The sequence below is a fragment of the Mercenaria mercenaria genome, chromosome 17, assembly GCF_021730395.1.
Source record: "Mercenaria mercenaria strain notata chromosome 17, MADL_Memer_1, whole genome shotgun sequence".
Classification (NCBI taxonomy): Eukaryota; Metazoa; Mollusca; class Bivalvia; order Venerida; family Veneridae; genus Mercenaria; species Mercenaria mercenaria.
Genome location: NC_069377.1, coordinates 53,958,098 through 53,975,606, shown reverse-complemented (window position 1 = coordinate 53,975,606; position 17,509 = coordinate 53,958,098). Strand labels below are relative to the sequence as shown.

Sequence of the window (17,509 nt, the reverse complement as noted above, 5' to 3'; positions counted from 1 at the left end):
AACACAGTTCAAATATGTATTTAGAAATTTAATAAAGTATGATGACCAGCAAGATTGCCCCAGTGGTTCTGGAGTTATGGCTCTTGACCTCTCATTGCTGAAGGGTAGAAACCTCCCTTGGATGTAGAATTCTTTCATGTGAGAAAGCCATCCAGCTGTCATGTAAATGTTTGGTGGTTCAATCCAGATGCTGCCAGTGCCTAAAATAATGCTAGGGCCTTCCTCCTGCAGATCTGAAAAATCATAACATTATGACCAGTAATTTTACATGTAACTTTAAATCCAATAACAGTAACAATAGATTTAGTTGTAAATTTTTGTCTGTATTTCAGAAGAAGAGAAGTTGGAGGCTCCTGGCATTCAGCACTGGCGGGAAGCTGTCAAATCATGTGGAACATTGTCTCGTTTACATGTCTTGCTGGGCATACTTGACTCATGTATAAAATGGGAAAAGTCTGCAGAAAATGCTGTAAGCTTTAAGATCAGTACAGTAAAATAATTTTGTGATTAGATGATGGACCCAAATTTTAAGGACCTCTTCTCTATCTTTAAGAGTGCTTGCCTGTATTGCTGTTTTATGCATGGCATATGAAAAAAAAACGGGGGAAGGTTCTAGATCAGGAGCATCTACTGTATCTTGCATAAACTTAAATGATTAACATTTCTGCTGAAGGGTTGCTCCTATGGATAATCAGTGGCAACTGTACTTAAACATACGTACACAAACAAGTCCTGGAGTTTGAGAAGTAAAACAATGCTGCTGTCCACCTGATTTATCCAGCACTATGAAAGAGGTGTAATCCAGTACATATATTCAATAGATGGTATAAAGGCTGCAAGATACAAAAACTTGTAGAGTACAAATGGTAAAAGAAACATAGTCCATATTTCACATAAAAATGAAAAGTATTTCACGAGAAACAGAACTTGTTGAGGTAATTTTCGTCTATTTCAGAAATGTAAGATCTGTCGAAAGAAGGGACAAGAAGATAAATTGTTGTTATGTGATGACTGTAATCAGGCTTTTCATATTTACTGTCTACGTCCAGCATTACCATGTGTACCGAAAGGAGACTGGAAATGTATTGGTTGTGCTGTAAGTACTATAGTTTGTTTTCAATTTTAGTTGAGGAAAATGATGCAGGATTGCATATAATATTCAAAACTGAAATGTGATTTAGAAAACATTTGCTAGCTTCTTTTCAAAGTGGTTTTTAACCCTTAATTGATGACAAGACTGTGTATCTAATAACAACACAGGAAAAGATTAATAACAGTTTGCAGTTATTTTCTGCATCAAACTTTGTAGCAGAAATGACTGTTGGTAATGACCAAGGTGTGAAATTCTGCCCAAGTACATTTTTGCAGCAACTTGAGATTTCATCCACCATTTTAAAGGGCTTTTCTGCCAGTTGGTTAAGGTTGCTGACTTGGCCCCTCACTGCTATAGGTTCGAAACTCTTAGAATTCTACCATATGAGGAAGCTGTTCAGTTGGCTAACAGAATGTTGGGGGTTCTGCACAAGTGCCTGTGCCTGAAATAATCCAGGGAGGAGCACCTGGGTCTTCCTCCAGCATTGAAAGCTGGAACGTCACTGTATAATATATCATTATGTCAGTGTAATGTTGAACCAAGGGATGGGCAGTATTCACAGGTGTACAAGTTTTACCTTTGTTACTTGGTTTTGGTATATAGTGTTGAAACATTTATGTAAATCAAGTGTACTGGTTAATTTTAGATGTTACTGTAAATTTATGACAAGGTAAATGTTTTTTTAAACATTACTTCGACAGAAAGATGAGTACTGATTGTAGTTTTTTTCCCGTCTGTTGCTGAATTATATTTATTTACTGATTTTATGGCATTTCTATCTGATGTAGTAAAAATATCATGATATACCACAGTAGGAATGTAGGTGGTTATGCCCCAGCAAAAACAAATTCTCCATTTAAGCTGGAAAGTTTCATTGTTTACAGCCATTAGCAAGGAAGCGTGTGATTGATGTCCCTGGTAAATATCATGAAGATTCAGAAGATGACGAGGAAATTAAAGAAGCAAAAACAAAGAGTATAAAACATGATGAAACTTGTCTCGAATGCGGGGGTGATGAGAGTTTAATTCTGTGTGCTGAGTGTCCGTCTGCATATCATTTAGAATGTCATGATCCACCATTGAGACATCCACCAAGGTAAGAAGTATGGTAAAATATTAGATATTTGTAGTAGACTATTTTTGTTGTTGCACCAGTCCAAGCCCAGTAAACATTCCCATTCACCTTATTTCCAGAATTTAAATCCATGAATTCAGTTCCTTACAAATTAGTCATTTTAGTGAAAACCAGAAAAGTAAATGATTTCACAAAACTTGCTGTGTTAAGGTACTGACTGTTTAAGATAAAAGCAATCAAAGTTTACATGAGGTACCTGGTGTGTACCAAAGATATCATTATGGACCTATCTTGTAATGATTGTAACATTCAAAATGATTAGTTTATCTGCTTTGATGTTTAACTAAGAGCTTTTCCAGTCTCTTGCTTTTGAAGACAAATGACTGAAATAAGACCTACTGTTTAAATACCTATGGAAAGAAGTTCAAATAAGTGATAAAAACTTTGTTTGATGTAAAAATAATTTTGGAAGAAAATTTTATTTATTTTGACTCGGGGATTTTAAAGATGACACGAGAATTTATGAATGGAACATGTTTATGTATAACCATTTATAGGGGACGATGGGTATGTAATGACTGTAAGAATGGTGTTAAGAGAAGAACTCGGAGAGGGGCAGTAAATCAAGATGCCAGAAAAAGAGGTAGGATGTGAATTAAATATTATTAGTCGTTGTAAAGTAAATACCAGTCTTTTTGAATTGTCCTAGCCCTTCATTATATATAGAAATTATCTAATAATTCAAAGTTGCTGACAAAGTAGCAAGTAAGGATTAAAAGGTTACCTGTACAAGGTCAAAGTTATCTCATGAGAGCCCTCTCTCTTGCATATAAATATGAATTAGGTGTGTATTGATTGCATCCAAAGGGGTTATATGGCATTACTTAGAAAAATTAATGATACAGAATCGTTAGTCCCTACTGTAAGATTTTCCATGGAAATATTTAGTAACGATATTAAAAGTTTCATAAAGGTATTCAGATGAATTGGAAATCTGTATTTACGTTTATGATGTAATGTAATTTGGTTTTATACAGGTCGACCAGCAGCAAAGAGAAAACGTTACGTAGAATCCAGTGAGGAGGAATCTTCGGGAGAAGAAACTGAGGGGAATGACAACGATGAGGATGAGGAGACCGAGGACGAGGATAGCAAACCTCCACCCAGAAAGGCAGCTCGTACATCTAAGGGTAGAGCCGGTAGACCACCAGGTAGAAAACCTAAAAATGCTAAATCGGAGTCGCCACGGAATGAAGTTGGCAGGCCAAAGGGAAGGAGGTCTGCACCATCACCTGAGCCTGTGTACGAAACTAAACCAAAAGTATCAAGGAGGGCACCTTCTGAGTTATCAGTAAGATTAAATTTATTCTGAAAATACTTTTCATTATTTTTTAATTTGTGTGTTCTGTGTTTGAGTGATGATGCTGGTCAGAATACAGCTTTTGACACATTCACTAAAGCTGTATTAAAGGCATTTTGCTCAGCTAGGGAATAGGGTTTTGGATGGTAGTCCAATTTTGTTTATTCTAGTAGCATACAAGCTGTATCTTGCAACAGGTTTTTTTCTTTTGAATACATCTTTTTATGCCCCCGAAGGGAGGCATATTAGTTTTCAACTGTCTGTCCGTTTGTCACAACGTTAACTTTTTGCATGAAGGCACTTTACTCGTGAACCACTGCACCCAGGACCTTCAAACTTCACGTGCTGATAGTACTTATTGAGTACACGACCCCTACTGACTTTGGGGTCACGAGGTCAAGGTCGCAGAGGCCAATGTTAACTTTTTGCATGAAGGCACTTTACCCGCGAACCACTGCACCCAGGACCTTCAAACTTCACATGCTGATAGTACTTATTGAGTACACGACCCCTACTGACTTTGGGGTCACCAGGTCAAAAGTCAAGCTCACAGGGGCCAATGTTAACTTTTTGTATGAAGGCACTTTACTCGCGAACCACTTCACCCAGGACCTTCAAACTTCACATGCTGATAGTACTTATTGAGGACAGGACCCCTACTGACTTTGGGGTCACCAGGTCAAAGGTCAAGGACACAGGGGCCAATGTTAATTTTTTGCACGAAGGCACTTTACTCGCGAACCACTGCACCCAGGACCTACAAACTTCACGTCCTGACTTATTGAGTACATGACCCCTACTGACTTTGGGGTCACCAGGTCAAAGGTCAAGGTCACAGGGGCCAATGTTAACATTTTGCTTGTCCGTTCATCACAACATTAACTTTTTGCATGAAGGCACTTTACTCGCGAACCACTGCACCCAGGACCTTCAAACTTCACGTGCTGACTTATTGAGTACACGACCCCTACTGACTTTGGGGTCACCAGGTCAAATGTCAAGGTCACAGGGGTCAATGTTAACTTTTTGCATGAAGGCACTTTACTCGCAAACCACTGCACCCAGGACCTTCAAACTTCACATGCTGATAGTACTTATTGAGTACACGACCCCTACTGACTTTGGGGTCAAGGTCACAGGGGCCAATGTTAACTTTTTGCACGAAGGCACTTTACTCGCGAACCATTGCACCCAGGACCTTCAAACTTCACATGCTGATAGTACTTATTGAGTACACAACCCCTACTGACTTGGGGTCACCAGGTCAAGCTTACCAGGTCAAAGGTCAAGGCGCTGCGGGGGCATTTGTCATCATTATTGACAGCTCTTGTTTCTTTTGCACATCACCATAGTCTGATAGTCGTTACACATCAGAATAAAGAGTGAATTAAGACTGATGTAATAGAATTATTTCATCCTTGTTAAATTTCAGATTTTTTTCATGCATTTCTTAATTTAAATATAGACATTCTAAAGCTTGTTTGAATTATTTTCAGCTCATAGAAGACATTATCAACAAGATGTTAGATTTCAAGTCGGCATGGCCTTTCTGGCATAATGTCAGCAAAAGAGACGTAAGTGGTCGAAACAGTATACATAGAAGACAAAAAACTTAATATCTTGCATTGTGTAGTATTATTTTATGAAAATTACATGTACATAAAATGGTCTGGATAATGTTCAGAGCTTAAATTTTATGTGTTGTGTTTGTACCAATTATGGTCTTGGTAAGGAAAAATTTTGTAAACATTTCTTTGCTAGTTACATCATTGATTGTTCAATCATCTGAAATGAGCTGACTTTGTCTTTCCTTGGTCTAAGGTGAACCCTGTCAGCAGACAGTCAAGGGGAGCAGCAAAGAGCAGCAAGACGGGTTGTTGCTTAATATAGACTAATCTGTTCTGAAAGTATGAAAATGAGAAATAGTCAATGTGTCTGCTTTAGACAGGTGACTGCATAACAGAAGTGACTGCTTACACATATTTGACTATATATATAATGTTGGTAATGCTGTGTTAATTATTCGCTCATCATGTGACATGGTATTTCTACAGGTACCGGATTACTATGATATTATAAAGCAGCCAATCAGCTTTCAGAAAATCAAAGATAAGTTGAACTGTCTTGTGTATGGTTCACCACAGGAGGTCATAGATGATGTAGCCCTTGTGTTTAGAAATGCTGTGGAATATAATAAGGTTAGTTGTTTTTTGTATGAAACAGAAGCTTTCTGTGGTTACATTGATCAGTCAGGACAGCTTTCCTTACATAATCAGGTCTTTGTGAATATAGAGCAGGTGACTTTTAGTCTTGTATCAGGTGCTGCTGTGGTAAATCTATATAATTTTTATTGCCAGTTCTTTGGACGAAAGCCTTTTTATATTAACTTAATAATGTGTAATCAGCTGGTGATGATGCTTTCAATATGTCCCCCAACCCCCTCCCCCCAAGGTCGTAGGGGCCTGAACATCGAAAAACCTTTCCATTTAACTCAAGAACCACTTGACACAGAATGTTGAAACTGGACCATTGGACATGCAGAGTAGATGACCCCTATTGATTTTGGGGTCCCTCAGTCAAAGGTAAAGGTCACAGGGGCCTGAACATGGAAAATGGTTTCTGATCAATAACTTGAGAACCACTTGACCCAGAATACTGAAACTTCATAGGATGATAGGACGTGCCAAGTAGATGATCCCTATTGCAGCCAACTATCAGTGTCTCATTGACTTTTGCTCATGTCCTGTATTGACTTCTTGCCTATTAAGCTGTGCACTGGGGGAGACATGCACTTTTCTACAAAAGCATCTTCTAGTTACAAAAATAAGGTATTTAAAACGAGATGCTTCAGAATAATTAAGAAAAATTGATGAAAATTCAAAAAGAGAAAAGAAAAGGTTTAATAGTTTTACCAAACTAGATATGAGCCGCACCATGAGAAGACAAAGATAGTGGCTTTGCGCATCCGCGCAGTCTGGCCAGGATCCATGCTGTTTGCTTTCAAAGCCTATTGCAGTTAGAGAAATCGTTAGTGAACAGCATGGATTCTGACCAGACTGCGCGGATGTACAGGCTGGTGTGGATCCATGCTCGTCGCAAAGCATTATGTTGGTTTTCTCATGACACAGCTCATAATTTATGTGTTCTTCTTATCCATACCATTTGTTTTTCAGGTTGGAAGTGAAGTTTATGATTGCATTGACTTGTCGGAGAAATACTTCGTGGATCTAATGAAAAAGTACCTTCCCTTTTATGCTTACAATCGTGACTGTAAATCAAATGGTTACGGTGATCATATGTACAGTGACGAGGGACGAAAATCACGGAAAAGCAAATAGTTTGGATAATTCCTCCCTGTCAATGGATTTTAATGAGTGGATTTATCATGAAATGTTCGGATAAGCAAATGACAAGCTTTTTCATTGTCACAAGATTTTAATGTTTTTGTTGAGTGGTTGAACTGTGATCATGACACGCTTAACTGCTTGTCCAGTAAAGGAAAAGCAGTATGAGAGTGGAGTACTTTTGTCATTGATACTGCTCACAGTGCTTCATCATTAGTATAAATTCTGCTGAAAAAAAAAATGAAATAATGTCGAACATACTTAACATGATTAGCAGAATATTGGACATTAAAGGGGTGATATTTTAGAATGTTTTGTTGGGCCTAGATGTACTCAACACTCAACCGATTAAACTCCGAACCTAAAATACTTACCTCCCTCATAGTACGGGAAAGATGTGTTTAAAAAGTGTGATGAACAAGGATATACATTGAAATGGCATTTATATGTTGTTAAAAAAAAAGCATGCTGGCTTTCATGTTGCAGCATTTAAACAGGCCGAAAATCATGTATTCAGTGTCAATTATCTTCAAATTAGACTTTTATTTTGATTTATGACTTAGCCATTACTTGCAGCTAGACTTAATTTGCCTAAAATGTTCCTAAAAAAAAAGCTTAAACTGTTAAAGAGTTAAACAAGGATGAAATTTTTATTAAAAGATTATGATGTTAACTGTTTTTATCAAGAAGACAGTGCTGTCTGAACTATTTCTGGGATTATTTTAAATATCCTTAAAATTTAAAATGATATAAATCCATAGATCCATTTCAATTTATTGTTATGGTTTATTAGGATATCTTAACATATTGCAGAGTTTTTATTTCTGCAAAACATTGTTCAGATGTAGAAATAAGCACAGAGTTCTTTACAAGATTTTGAAAAGTGTGAAAAATATTAAAAGTACTACATTATTGAGGGGCATCTTTTACAGTTTTAGCATCTAGAATTTTTGTGCAGATTTCCAGTATAAGGTATTTCATATTTTAGATAATAGTGTAAATAGAAATAATTTATTCTAATGCACCATCGTGTCAATTTTATTCTGCTTAAATAATAAAATATCTTGAAATTAAGTGTTTTATGTTGCATTATGCATGATTAAGGTTGTTTTATAAGTAGCAAATTAAAGTTGAAATTGCAGGAGAATATATTTAGTTTTGCATGGAAATAATTTATGAATAGTCAACGAGTATTTGTTGTTATTTTTATTTGCTAGTTCAAAGAATGAATTATTGGGGTAGATAGGGTATATTCTGATTGAGTGCAAGTTTTTTATAAGAAACAAAACAACACTTGGTTGGTTTCACTGGAGCTTTCCATCTCTAAGAACTTCTTATTATTTTCTTTCCAAAGGTTTCGAAATTTATTTTAGATTGAACTTTAATATATATAACACAGTAAAAAAAACTGTTTGGAGTTTCACAGTCAGAAGTTAGGTTTCACATGTATATTTGTGATATATTCACTTTATCCCATAGAAAATAAGTACACAAGTTATATTTATGTATAACTGCATTTACCACATAAAAGCATATTTAAAGCAGATCCTTGTGAAAATTCTGTTGAACAAAATGGAACATATTGTTAAATAACAGTTGTCAGCTGGATTTAAGGTCTAGAGTTTTTATGCCCCTGGCATCTACTGATGCGGGAGGCATATAGTGATTGTCCTGTCCGTACGAGGTTAACCAAATGGTTTCGTCTAGCATCAATACCCCTTACTAGAATGACTTGATACTAATGCAGATGTAACCTGTGACCATTCCTCATCTTCAGACATCACCTGACCTCAGTTTGACCTTGACCTCATTTTGGACTTTGGTTGCTTTATAGGGCCATCTCTTGGTTAAACAAATGGAACTGTTTCGTCTAGCATCAATACCCCTTACTAGAACGACTTGATACTAATGCAGATGTAACCTGTGACCATTCCCCATCTTCAGACATCACCTGACCTCATTTTGGACTTCGGTTACTTTATATGGGCCATCTCTTGGTTAACCAAATGGGACCGTTTCGTCTAGCATCAATACCCCTTACTAGAATGTCTTGATACTAATGCAGATGTAACCTGTGACCATTCCCCATCTTCAGACATAACCTGACCTCAGTTTGACCTTAACTTGACCTCGTTTTGGACTTTGGTTGCTTTATATGGCCATCTCTTGGTTAACCAAATGGGACCGTTTCGTCTAGCATCATTACCCCTTACAAGAATAAATTGATACTAATACAGATGTAAACTGTGACCATTCCTCATCTTCAAACATCACCTGACTTCAGTTTGACCTTTACCTCGTTTTGGACTTAGGTTGCAAAATCAATCGACAAGGATGCCACCGGGGGCATCAAGCGTTTATTGAACGCAGCTCCTTGTTTTTCAATATGACTGCTCAAAATTTTATTGGATTTAAAAACAATTACTTATCAGCATGTATTCTCTGCCCCTGTATCATGCTTGGAAGTTGTCAGTCCTTTATTGTGGAGATTTTCGGACTTTCAGTTGAAGATCTGGAGTTCTTTCCTGTGATTGGTCAAATGCTCTTGGATAAAACGATCGACAAAAGACTATTTTCTTCAGTCCTTGCCAGTACCCATCTCTGGATATCTGCTGACTACCATTCTAATGGGTTGGAGTTTTTTTTATAACATTAGTAAACAGAGTTGAAAGCAGCAAACATTCTTCCTTGTATGAGGAGAAGTTGATACAGCCTTCTGCGGAATAGTTCAGTTCTGCAGAGAAATCCTCATGATCAAAATATTTTACCATAGTACAAATCTATTTCTTGAAGTATCTTACCCATTGGTTCTTACATAATGGTTTTACAGGGATCTGATTTAAATGGTGCTGTATTATCTTACTATTGTGAATGTATTGTGGTCACAGAATCCTGTTGTTTTTGTGATTTATATGCTGTACATTGTTTGCTTGTAATGTAGGATTATGTCATAAAAAGTGAAGAAAAAAATAAAAGATAAAAAGATACATTGTTTTTGTTTATGTTAGTAATCTTGTATATTTGATAATTGTCACGGTGTGTTTTGAAGTGTTTTTTGTCCAGATAGGGTTGTGCTTGAAGTAAGTTTGTCGTCGCTGTCCTGTAGGCTTGACTTTATGCAGCTGTGAACACTACATGAACTGCATAGAAAACTGCATGAAGGTCCTTTGGAAACAGAATGGAACCAAGCAAAATAATAGCAGACATGGTTTGATTGAAGTAATGACATTTGCAACACCCCCTCCCCCCACCACTTGGGTTTTTTTGGGGATATTTCAAAGGAAATTTTCTCCATCAGGAGGTGAGTGCAGATAGGGGAAGTTGCCTGTCATACCATCTTAAGCAAAGTTCAGAATGAAATTGAGGATTAATACATACCCCCAAAGGACATAATAAGGAAATGCTGCATTTTCTAGTGCCTGAGCAGATTGTTGTTAACATGTCAAGTTTCACCCGGTCTTGCAAAACTTTGTCAGAATGATTGCATCAGTAAACTCTTGGATAAGTTTGATACTGTCTCATCTGGGGATCACATAACAGAAAAAACATGTAAACAGTTGAGAGGTAATTTTTTCTACCATGTCAGAATGTTTGTTTTAAAGTTGTTTAGGAAAAGGTCCTAATTTGGCCACCTGGTGGTCAAAAAAGAGGTCATCATAAAGAAACTGTCAAAAAGGCCACATTTTCTCCCTATTTTACATGATACCTGGTCAGAATGTCTTGTCTAGGTCAAGTTTGAAACTGGGTTATATTTGATCAACAGCTAGCTCAAATCCTAGAAAGAAAAAAAAACTTGTTTAAACTCCAGAAACCAAATTTTCCTTCAACCTGGTACACGGTGCCTATCCATATCGGCGGACTGTTAGCGAAATTTGCTATATCGGCGGTTTCTTTGCGTCGGTACCGGCTTTCCTTTGCTATAAACAATGTTCAGGTCAATAAATGAGTCGAAAAATCGAGCTGTCATCCATGATAATAGGGTATGCCGCTCAAAGATAAGTAGAGCACGGAACATTAGAATGTCTTTACTCTGTATTGTAGTGTTTACTTTTTAATTATCAGCCATTTTTCTCGCAAACTCGATGAAATTAGTTGGTGGTGTACTGACATGGAACACTAACCCGACCTTTTCCACAGTCTTTAACGAGTATTTGCTTTGATATCATACATATCAAGCGCATCAATGTACTCATTTTTCAATAATCTTCCAAAAAATACTGACAAATAGGCCGAAATGTAAAAGGAATTCTTCAAAACCCCTTACTTTCGGTTTTGTCGGGGCACCGGCGGTCTCTCTGCACACCAGCTTTTGATGCACAGGTAGGCTCTCTGCATTACGCACAGGCAGGCTCATGCTGATCTAATGACTAATTTGACGCGTTATAGCTTAATTCTTTGGTGTGTATATCTGACTTTTTATTTCAAAAAGTCAAAAAAGCAAGCTGAAAATAAGTTTACTATCGACCCATAATATTACTATATTGAAATACTTCTACAGAAGATTTACCTTGAAGTGACAATTTTTATATTTAGATGTACAGAGTTTTTTTTATTGGACAAGGAATCCTGAAGACGTCTGAAAAGTCACAGGGCACATTTAAATTTTGGATGTTCAAACCCCTTACATGCACGCTTCCTTTCACAAAAATTCTGTTTGTGTAGTGCTATGAACAGTCGACACCAAAAGAAAAGCTACTGATCGAGTTGTTTTCCTCTAAAATTTCTTTCACCATGCAGTTTCGGTTTCAAATGTTCTACGGGTGTAAAATTAAAGCTGCATTTTTATCTTTTCTGTGTGTGTGTGTGTGTGTGTGTTTTTCAGATAACACAGATTGTGCAGGTTTTTGAAAATGGTAAGTTGTTTTACTGTTAATAGGGTCGATATCAAATTTTCTTACTTGTACAAAATACACGTGGTGAACTCTCGTTTATTTTAAAATCAAGCCGCACGAACCCTGTTGGTACCCACCTTGACACAATAAATGGGCAGCTTTTATCCTGACTGAAAAGACCGGTGCTCGCCCGGCCTCATATGCCGCGTGGGGTCCGACAGACCCGTTTGAAAAGTGACTTTGATAGCATTTACATCTTTGAACTACATATCATCTTACTTGTGTTCTGAAACCTTTATTTGAATCGTTCCCTTGCTTTTAAACAATATAATTAGTATGCATTTGCTTTTCTGACATTTCCATGCGACGTTGCCGTACGGAAAGAGTTCGAGTCCTGGTTCTGCCATACAAAATATGATTTTATATTTACATTTGCTATTACACACAACAGCCTCTTTTATCGAAAGAAATGTAGATATGGTGAATTGTTTAGACTATCAATATAAATTTGTGAAGTTCGTACAAGTAAGAAAATATTGATATCGACCCTATTAACAATAAAAACAACTTACACTTTTTAAAAACCTGCAGTCTGTGATATCTGAACGCACGCACACACACACACACACACACACACACACACACTAACTTGATAAAAATAACTAAACAAAAAAGCAGCTTTAATTTTACACTCGTAGAATAACTAAAACCGACACTGGTGAAAGAAATTTAAGAGGAAAGACAACTTTTCAAAATAGCGTTTTCTTGGTGTAGATCGGCTGTTTGTAGCAATACACAAACAGATATTTAGTATATATTTTGTGAAACAATGCGTGCATGTACGGGTTGAACATCCGAAATTTTAATCTGCCCTGTCAGCTTAGAAATAAGGTGTGACGGTTAACAATTATAAAAAGTCAGATCTACACACCAAAGGAATTAAGCTATAACGCGTCAAAATAGACATTAGCATAGAGCCTGCCTGTGCATGATGCAGAGAGCCTACCTGTGCATCAAAAACTGGTGTGCAGAGAGACCGCCGGTGCCCCAACAGAACCGAAAGTAAGGGGTTTTGAAGAATTCCATTTACAATTCGGCCTATTTGTCAATATTTTTGGAAGAATATTGAAAAATGAATACATGTAGTGCGCTTGATACGTATGATATCAAAGGATATACTCATTAAAGACTGTGGAAAAGGTCGGGTTAGTGTTCCAAGTCAGTACACCATCAATTAATTTCATCGAGTTTACGAGCAAAAAGGATGATAATTAAAAAGTAAACACTACAATACATAGTAAAGACATTCTAATGTTCCGTGCTCTACTTATTTTTGAGCAGCATACATATTATCATGGATGGCAGCTCGTTTTTTCGCCTCTTTATCCGATCTGGACATTGTTAATAGCATAGAAAAGCCGATACCGACGCAAAGAAACCGCCGATATAGCAGATTTTGCTAAGAGTCCGCCGATATGGATAGGCACCGTGTGGTAGGAATGTTTATGAATTTGAGTTCCAACTGGCATATAAAACAGCTTTAGATCACAGAAGAAAACCCTTGCTATCAAGATAATTCAGTATTTCTAAATGAGCATGCTACATCCCAAGCTGCTAAACATGTTTGTACTAACAAAATCAAGTTAAGAGCTGGGTTGTGTAGGGTCATAATCTATGTCACTAATCTCTTGAACGACTGGACAGCAGTACATGAAATTTGACATTATTGCATGGAGCTCTCTCGGATTTGTTGAAACTTACTACATGTATGTAGCAGACAAGCTTGAGTGAGTGATATAGTTCATTAGTGGCCCTTGTTTTTTCCTTCCGAAGCCATTTGGATATTTTGGTTTGTACCCATAGTTCAGTCGGTAGACCAATGTTCATACTGCTAATGGCTCTGAACACTTCCCATGAATTTAGTGAACACTAATATGATGCTTCCTTGGAATATGGACAAAATCCATTCTTCATTTTTTTTCAAATATATGAAAATTGTCAGTTTAGTTTAAAATGGATGACAATGAAAAACAACTCTGTAATCATAAGAGTTAATTTAGGATTGTAATGTTAGCAGGAGGGGGCGGCCTTATAAAAATTATGCAAATGAGGTGGGGGTAGTGGATACAGGGTGTTCTACAGTGTACTTGTCTACAGATGGTTGCTATTCCAAACAGTTAACTGTCTTATGTCAAATTCTGTGGGAATGTTTTTAGCTCACCTGTCACATAGTGACAAGGTGAGCTTTTGTGATCGCGCAGCGTCCGTCGTCCGTGCGTCAGTGCGTGCGTGCGTGCGTGCGTTAACTTTTGCTTGTGACCACTGTAGAGGTCATATTTTTCATGGGATCTTTATGAAATTTGGTCAGATTGTTCATCTTGATGATATCTAGGTCAAGTTCGAAACTGGGTTACGTGCGGTCAAAAACTAGGTCAGTAGGTCTAAAAATAGAAAAACCTTGTGACCTCTCTAGAGGCCATATTTTTCAATGGATCTTCATGAAAATTGGTGAGAATATTCATCTTGATGATATCTAGGTCAAGTTCGAAACTGGGTCAACTGCGTTGAAAAACTAGGTCAGTAGGTCAAATAATAGAAAATCCTTGTGACCTCTCTAGAGGTCATATTATTGATGGGATCTGCATGAAAATTGGTCAGAATGTTCATCTTGATGATATCTAGGTCAAGTTCGAAACTAGGTCACGTACGGTCCAAAACTAGGTCAGTAGGTCAAATAATAGAAAAGCCTTGTGACTTCTCTAGAGGTCACATTTTTCATGGGATCTGCATGAAAATTGGTCAGAATGTTCATCTTGATGATATCTGGGTCAAGTTCGAAACTGGGTCACATCCGGTCACAAACTAGGTCAGTAGGTCAAATAATAGAAAAACATTGTGACCACTCTAGAAGTCAAATTTTTCATGGGATCTGCATGAAAGTTGGTCAGAATGTTCATCTTGATGATATCTAGGTCAAGTTCAAAACTGGGTCAACTGCGGTCAAAAACTAGGTCAGTAGGTCAAATAAAAGAAAATCTTTGTGACCTCTCTAGAGGTCATATTTTTCATGGGATCTTCATGAAAATTGGTCAGAATGTTCATCTTGGTGATATCTAGGTCAAGTACAAAACTGGGTCACGTCCGGTCCAAAACTAGGTCAGTTAGTCAAATAATAGAAAAACCTTGTGACCTCTCTAGAGGTCATATTTTTCATGGGATCTGCATGAAAATTGGTCAGAATGTTCATCTTGATAATATCTAGGTCGAGGATGAAACTGGGTCACATGCGGTCAAAAACTAGGTCAGTAGGTCAAACAATAGAAAAACATTTTGACCACTCTAGAGGCCATATTTTTCATGGGATCTGTATGAACGTTGGTCTGAATATTCATCTTGATGATATCTAGGTCAGGTTTGAAACCGGGTCAACTGTGATCAAAAACTAGGTCACTAGGTCTAAACATAGAAAAACCTTTTGACCTCTCTAGAGGCCATATTTTTCAATGCATCTTCTTGAAAATTGGTGAGAATGTTCACCTTGATGATATCTAGGTCAAGTTCGAATCTAGGTCACGTACGGTCGGAAAACTAGGTCAGTAGGTCTAAAAATAGAAAAACCTTGTGACCTCTCTGGAGGCCATATTTTTCATGAGATCTTCATGAAAATTAGTGAGAATGTTCACCTTGATGATATCTAGGTCAAGTACAAAGCTGGGTCACATGCTTTTAAAAACTAGGTCATTATGTAAAATAATAGCAAAACCTTGTGACCTCTCTAGAGGCCATATTTTTAAATGAATCTTCATAAAAATTGGTCAGAATTTTTATATTGATGATATCTAGGTCAAGTTCAGAACTAGGTCACATGAGTTCAAAACTAGGTCACTATGTCAAATAAAAAAAAAAACGACATCACACTCAGTTCATGTGGGGACAGGTGAGCGATTCAGGACCATCATGGTCCTTTTGTTTTAGCGTAAGGTGTCCACTCTCAGGGGTGGTATAGTACGTCATCAACAGGTGCGCGCAACACTTCCCGATGCGGCTTTTTTGTGTCAAAACATCTCGATTCGGTGAGTAAACTTGCGATTGTTACATTGATAACGAATAGATTCGGAAATGACATATAGTCTAAAGTACCCGTACATGCGTCTAGTTTATCATTTACGTTTGCATTTCCGTTTAAGAGAACATTCGTGCACAATGCACTTCATGGAAACACTTCCCTATTCACCACACCATATTATGTCGCATAACAAGAGTTTACATGCATTGATATCAAGGTCAAGTTCGAAACTGGGTCATGTGCGGTCAAAAACTAGGTCAGTAGGTCTAAAAATAGAAAAACCTTGTGACCTCTCTAGAGGCCATACTTTTCACAAGATCTTCATGAAAATTGGTCAGAATGTTCACCTTGATGATATCTAGGTCAAGATCGAAACTGGGTCACATGCCATCAAAAACTAGGTCAGTAGGTTAAATAATAGAAAAACCTTGTGACCTCTCTAAAGGCCATATTTTTCATGGGATCTGTATGAAAGTTGGTCTGAATGTTGATCTTGATGATATCTAGGTCAAGTTCGAAACTGGGTCACGTGCGGTCAAAAACTAGGTCAGTAGGTCTAAAAATAGAAAAACCTTGTGACCTCTCTAGAGGCCATACTTGTGAATGGATCTTCATAAGAATTGGTCAGAATGTTCAACTTGATGATATCTAGGGCAAGTTCGAAAGTGGGTCACGTGCCTTCAAAAAGTAGGTCAGTGGGTCAAATAATGAAAAAACATTGTGACCTCTCTAGAGGCCATATTTTTCATGGGATCTGTATGAAAGTTGGTCTGAATGTTTATCTTGATGATATATATATATGTCAAGTTTGAAACTGGGTCAACTGCGATCAAAAACTAGGTCAGTAGGTCTTAAAATAGAAAAACCTTGTGACCTCTGTAGAGGCAATACCTTGAATGGATCTTATGAAAATTGGTCAGAATGTTCATCTTTGATGATTATCTAGGTAAGTTTGAAACTGGGTCACGTGCCTTCAAAAACTAGGTCAGTAGGTCAAAATAAAAAACCTTGTGACCTCTGTAGAGGCCATACCCTTTCATGGATCTTATGAAAGTTGGTCCAGAATGTTCATTTGATGATATCTAGGTTAAGTTTGAAACTGGGTCAACTGCATCAAAAACTAGGTCAGTAGATCTAAATAGTAAAAAACCTTGTGACCCTCTAGAGGCCATATTTTTCAATGGGATCTTCATGAAAATTGGTCCGAATGTTCACTATGATATCTAGGTCAGTTTGAAACTGGGTCACATGCGGTCCAAAAATCTAGGCAGTAGTATAAAATAGTAAAACCCTTGTGACCACTCTAGAGGCCATATTTTTCAATGGATCTTCATGAAAATTGGTCAGAATGTTCGCCTTGATATCTAGGTCACGTACCTTCGGAAACTAGGTCAATAAGTCAAATAATAGAAAAACCTTGTGACCTCTCTAGAGGCCATATTTTTCAATGGATCTTCATGAAAATTGGTCAGAATTTTTATCTTGATGATATCTAGGTCAAGTTCAAAACTGGGTCACATGAGCTCAAAAACTAGGTCACTATGTCAAATAATAGAAAAAACGACATCATACTCAAAACTGGGTCATGTGGGAACAGGTGAGCGATTCAGGACCATCATGGTCCTCTTGTTTTATATAAGGCAGACAAGCTAAACAAATTTACAAGGAACTGTCATTTGTTTAAGGGTTTCAGCCAATAAACAAAAAGTTTTGATTAAGGTTTTCCTCTCAGTACATCA

At 37.3% G+C, this 17,509-nt stretch overlaps 1 protein-coding gene across 2 annotated transcripts in view; it reads left to right on the top strand.

Moving 5' to 3' along the window:
* The window catches only part of LOC123536105 (tyrosine-protein kinase BAZ1B-like), a 54,018-nt gene extending 44,159 nt beyond the window's left edge, over window positions 1–9,859 (top strand). For both annotated transcript variants that reach the window (XM_053528196.1, XM_045318927.2), the window contains 8 exons: window positions 333–469; window positions 956–1,096; window positions 1,978–2,189; window positions 2,726–2,811; window positions 3,206–3,519; window positions 5,025–5,102; window positions 5,583–5,726; window positions 6,702–9,859. In XM_053528196.1, coding sequence (XP_053384171.1) covers window positions 333–469; window positions 956–1,096; window positions 1,978–2,189; window positions 2,726–2,811; window positions 3,206–3,519; window positions 5,025–5,102; window positions 5,583–5,726; window positions 6,702–6,866 — 1,277 coding nt within the window. In that variant the 3' untranslated portion in view covers window positions 6,867–9,859. The remainder of the gene's footprint in view (window positions 1–332; window positions 470–955; window positions 1,097–1,977; window positions 2,190–2,725; window positions 2,812–3,205; window positions 3,520–5,024; window positions 5,103–5,582; window positions 5,727–6,701) is intronic.
* Window positions 9,860–17,509: the final 7,650 nt, after the last annotated feature.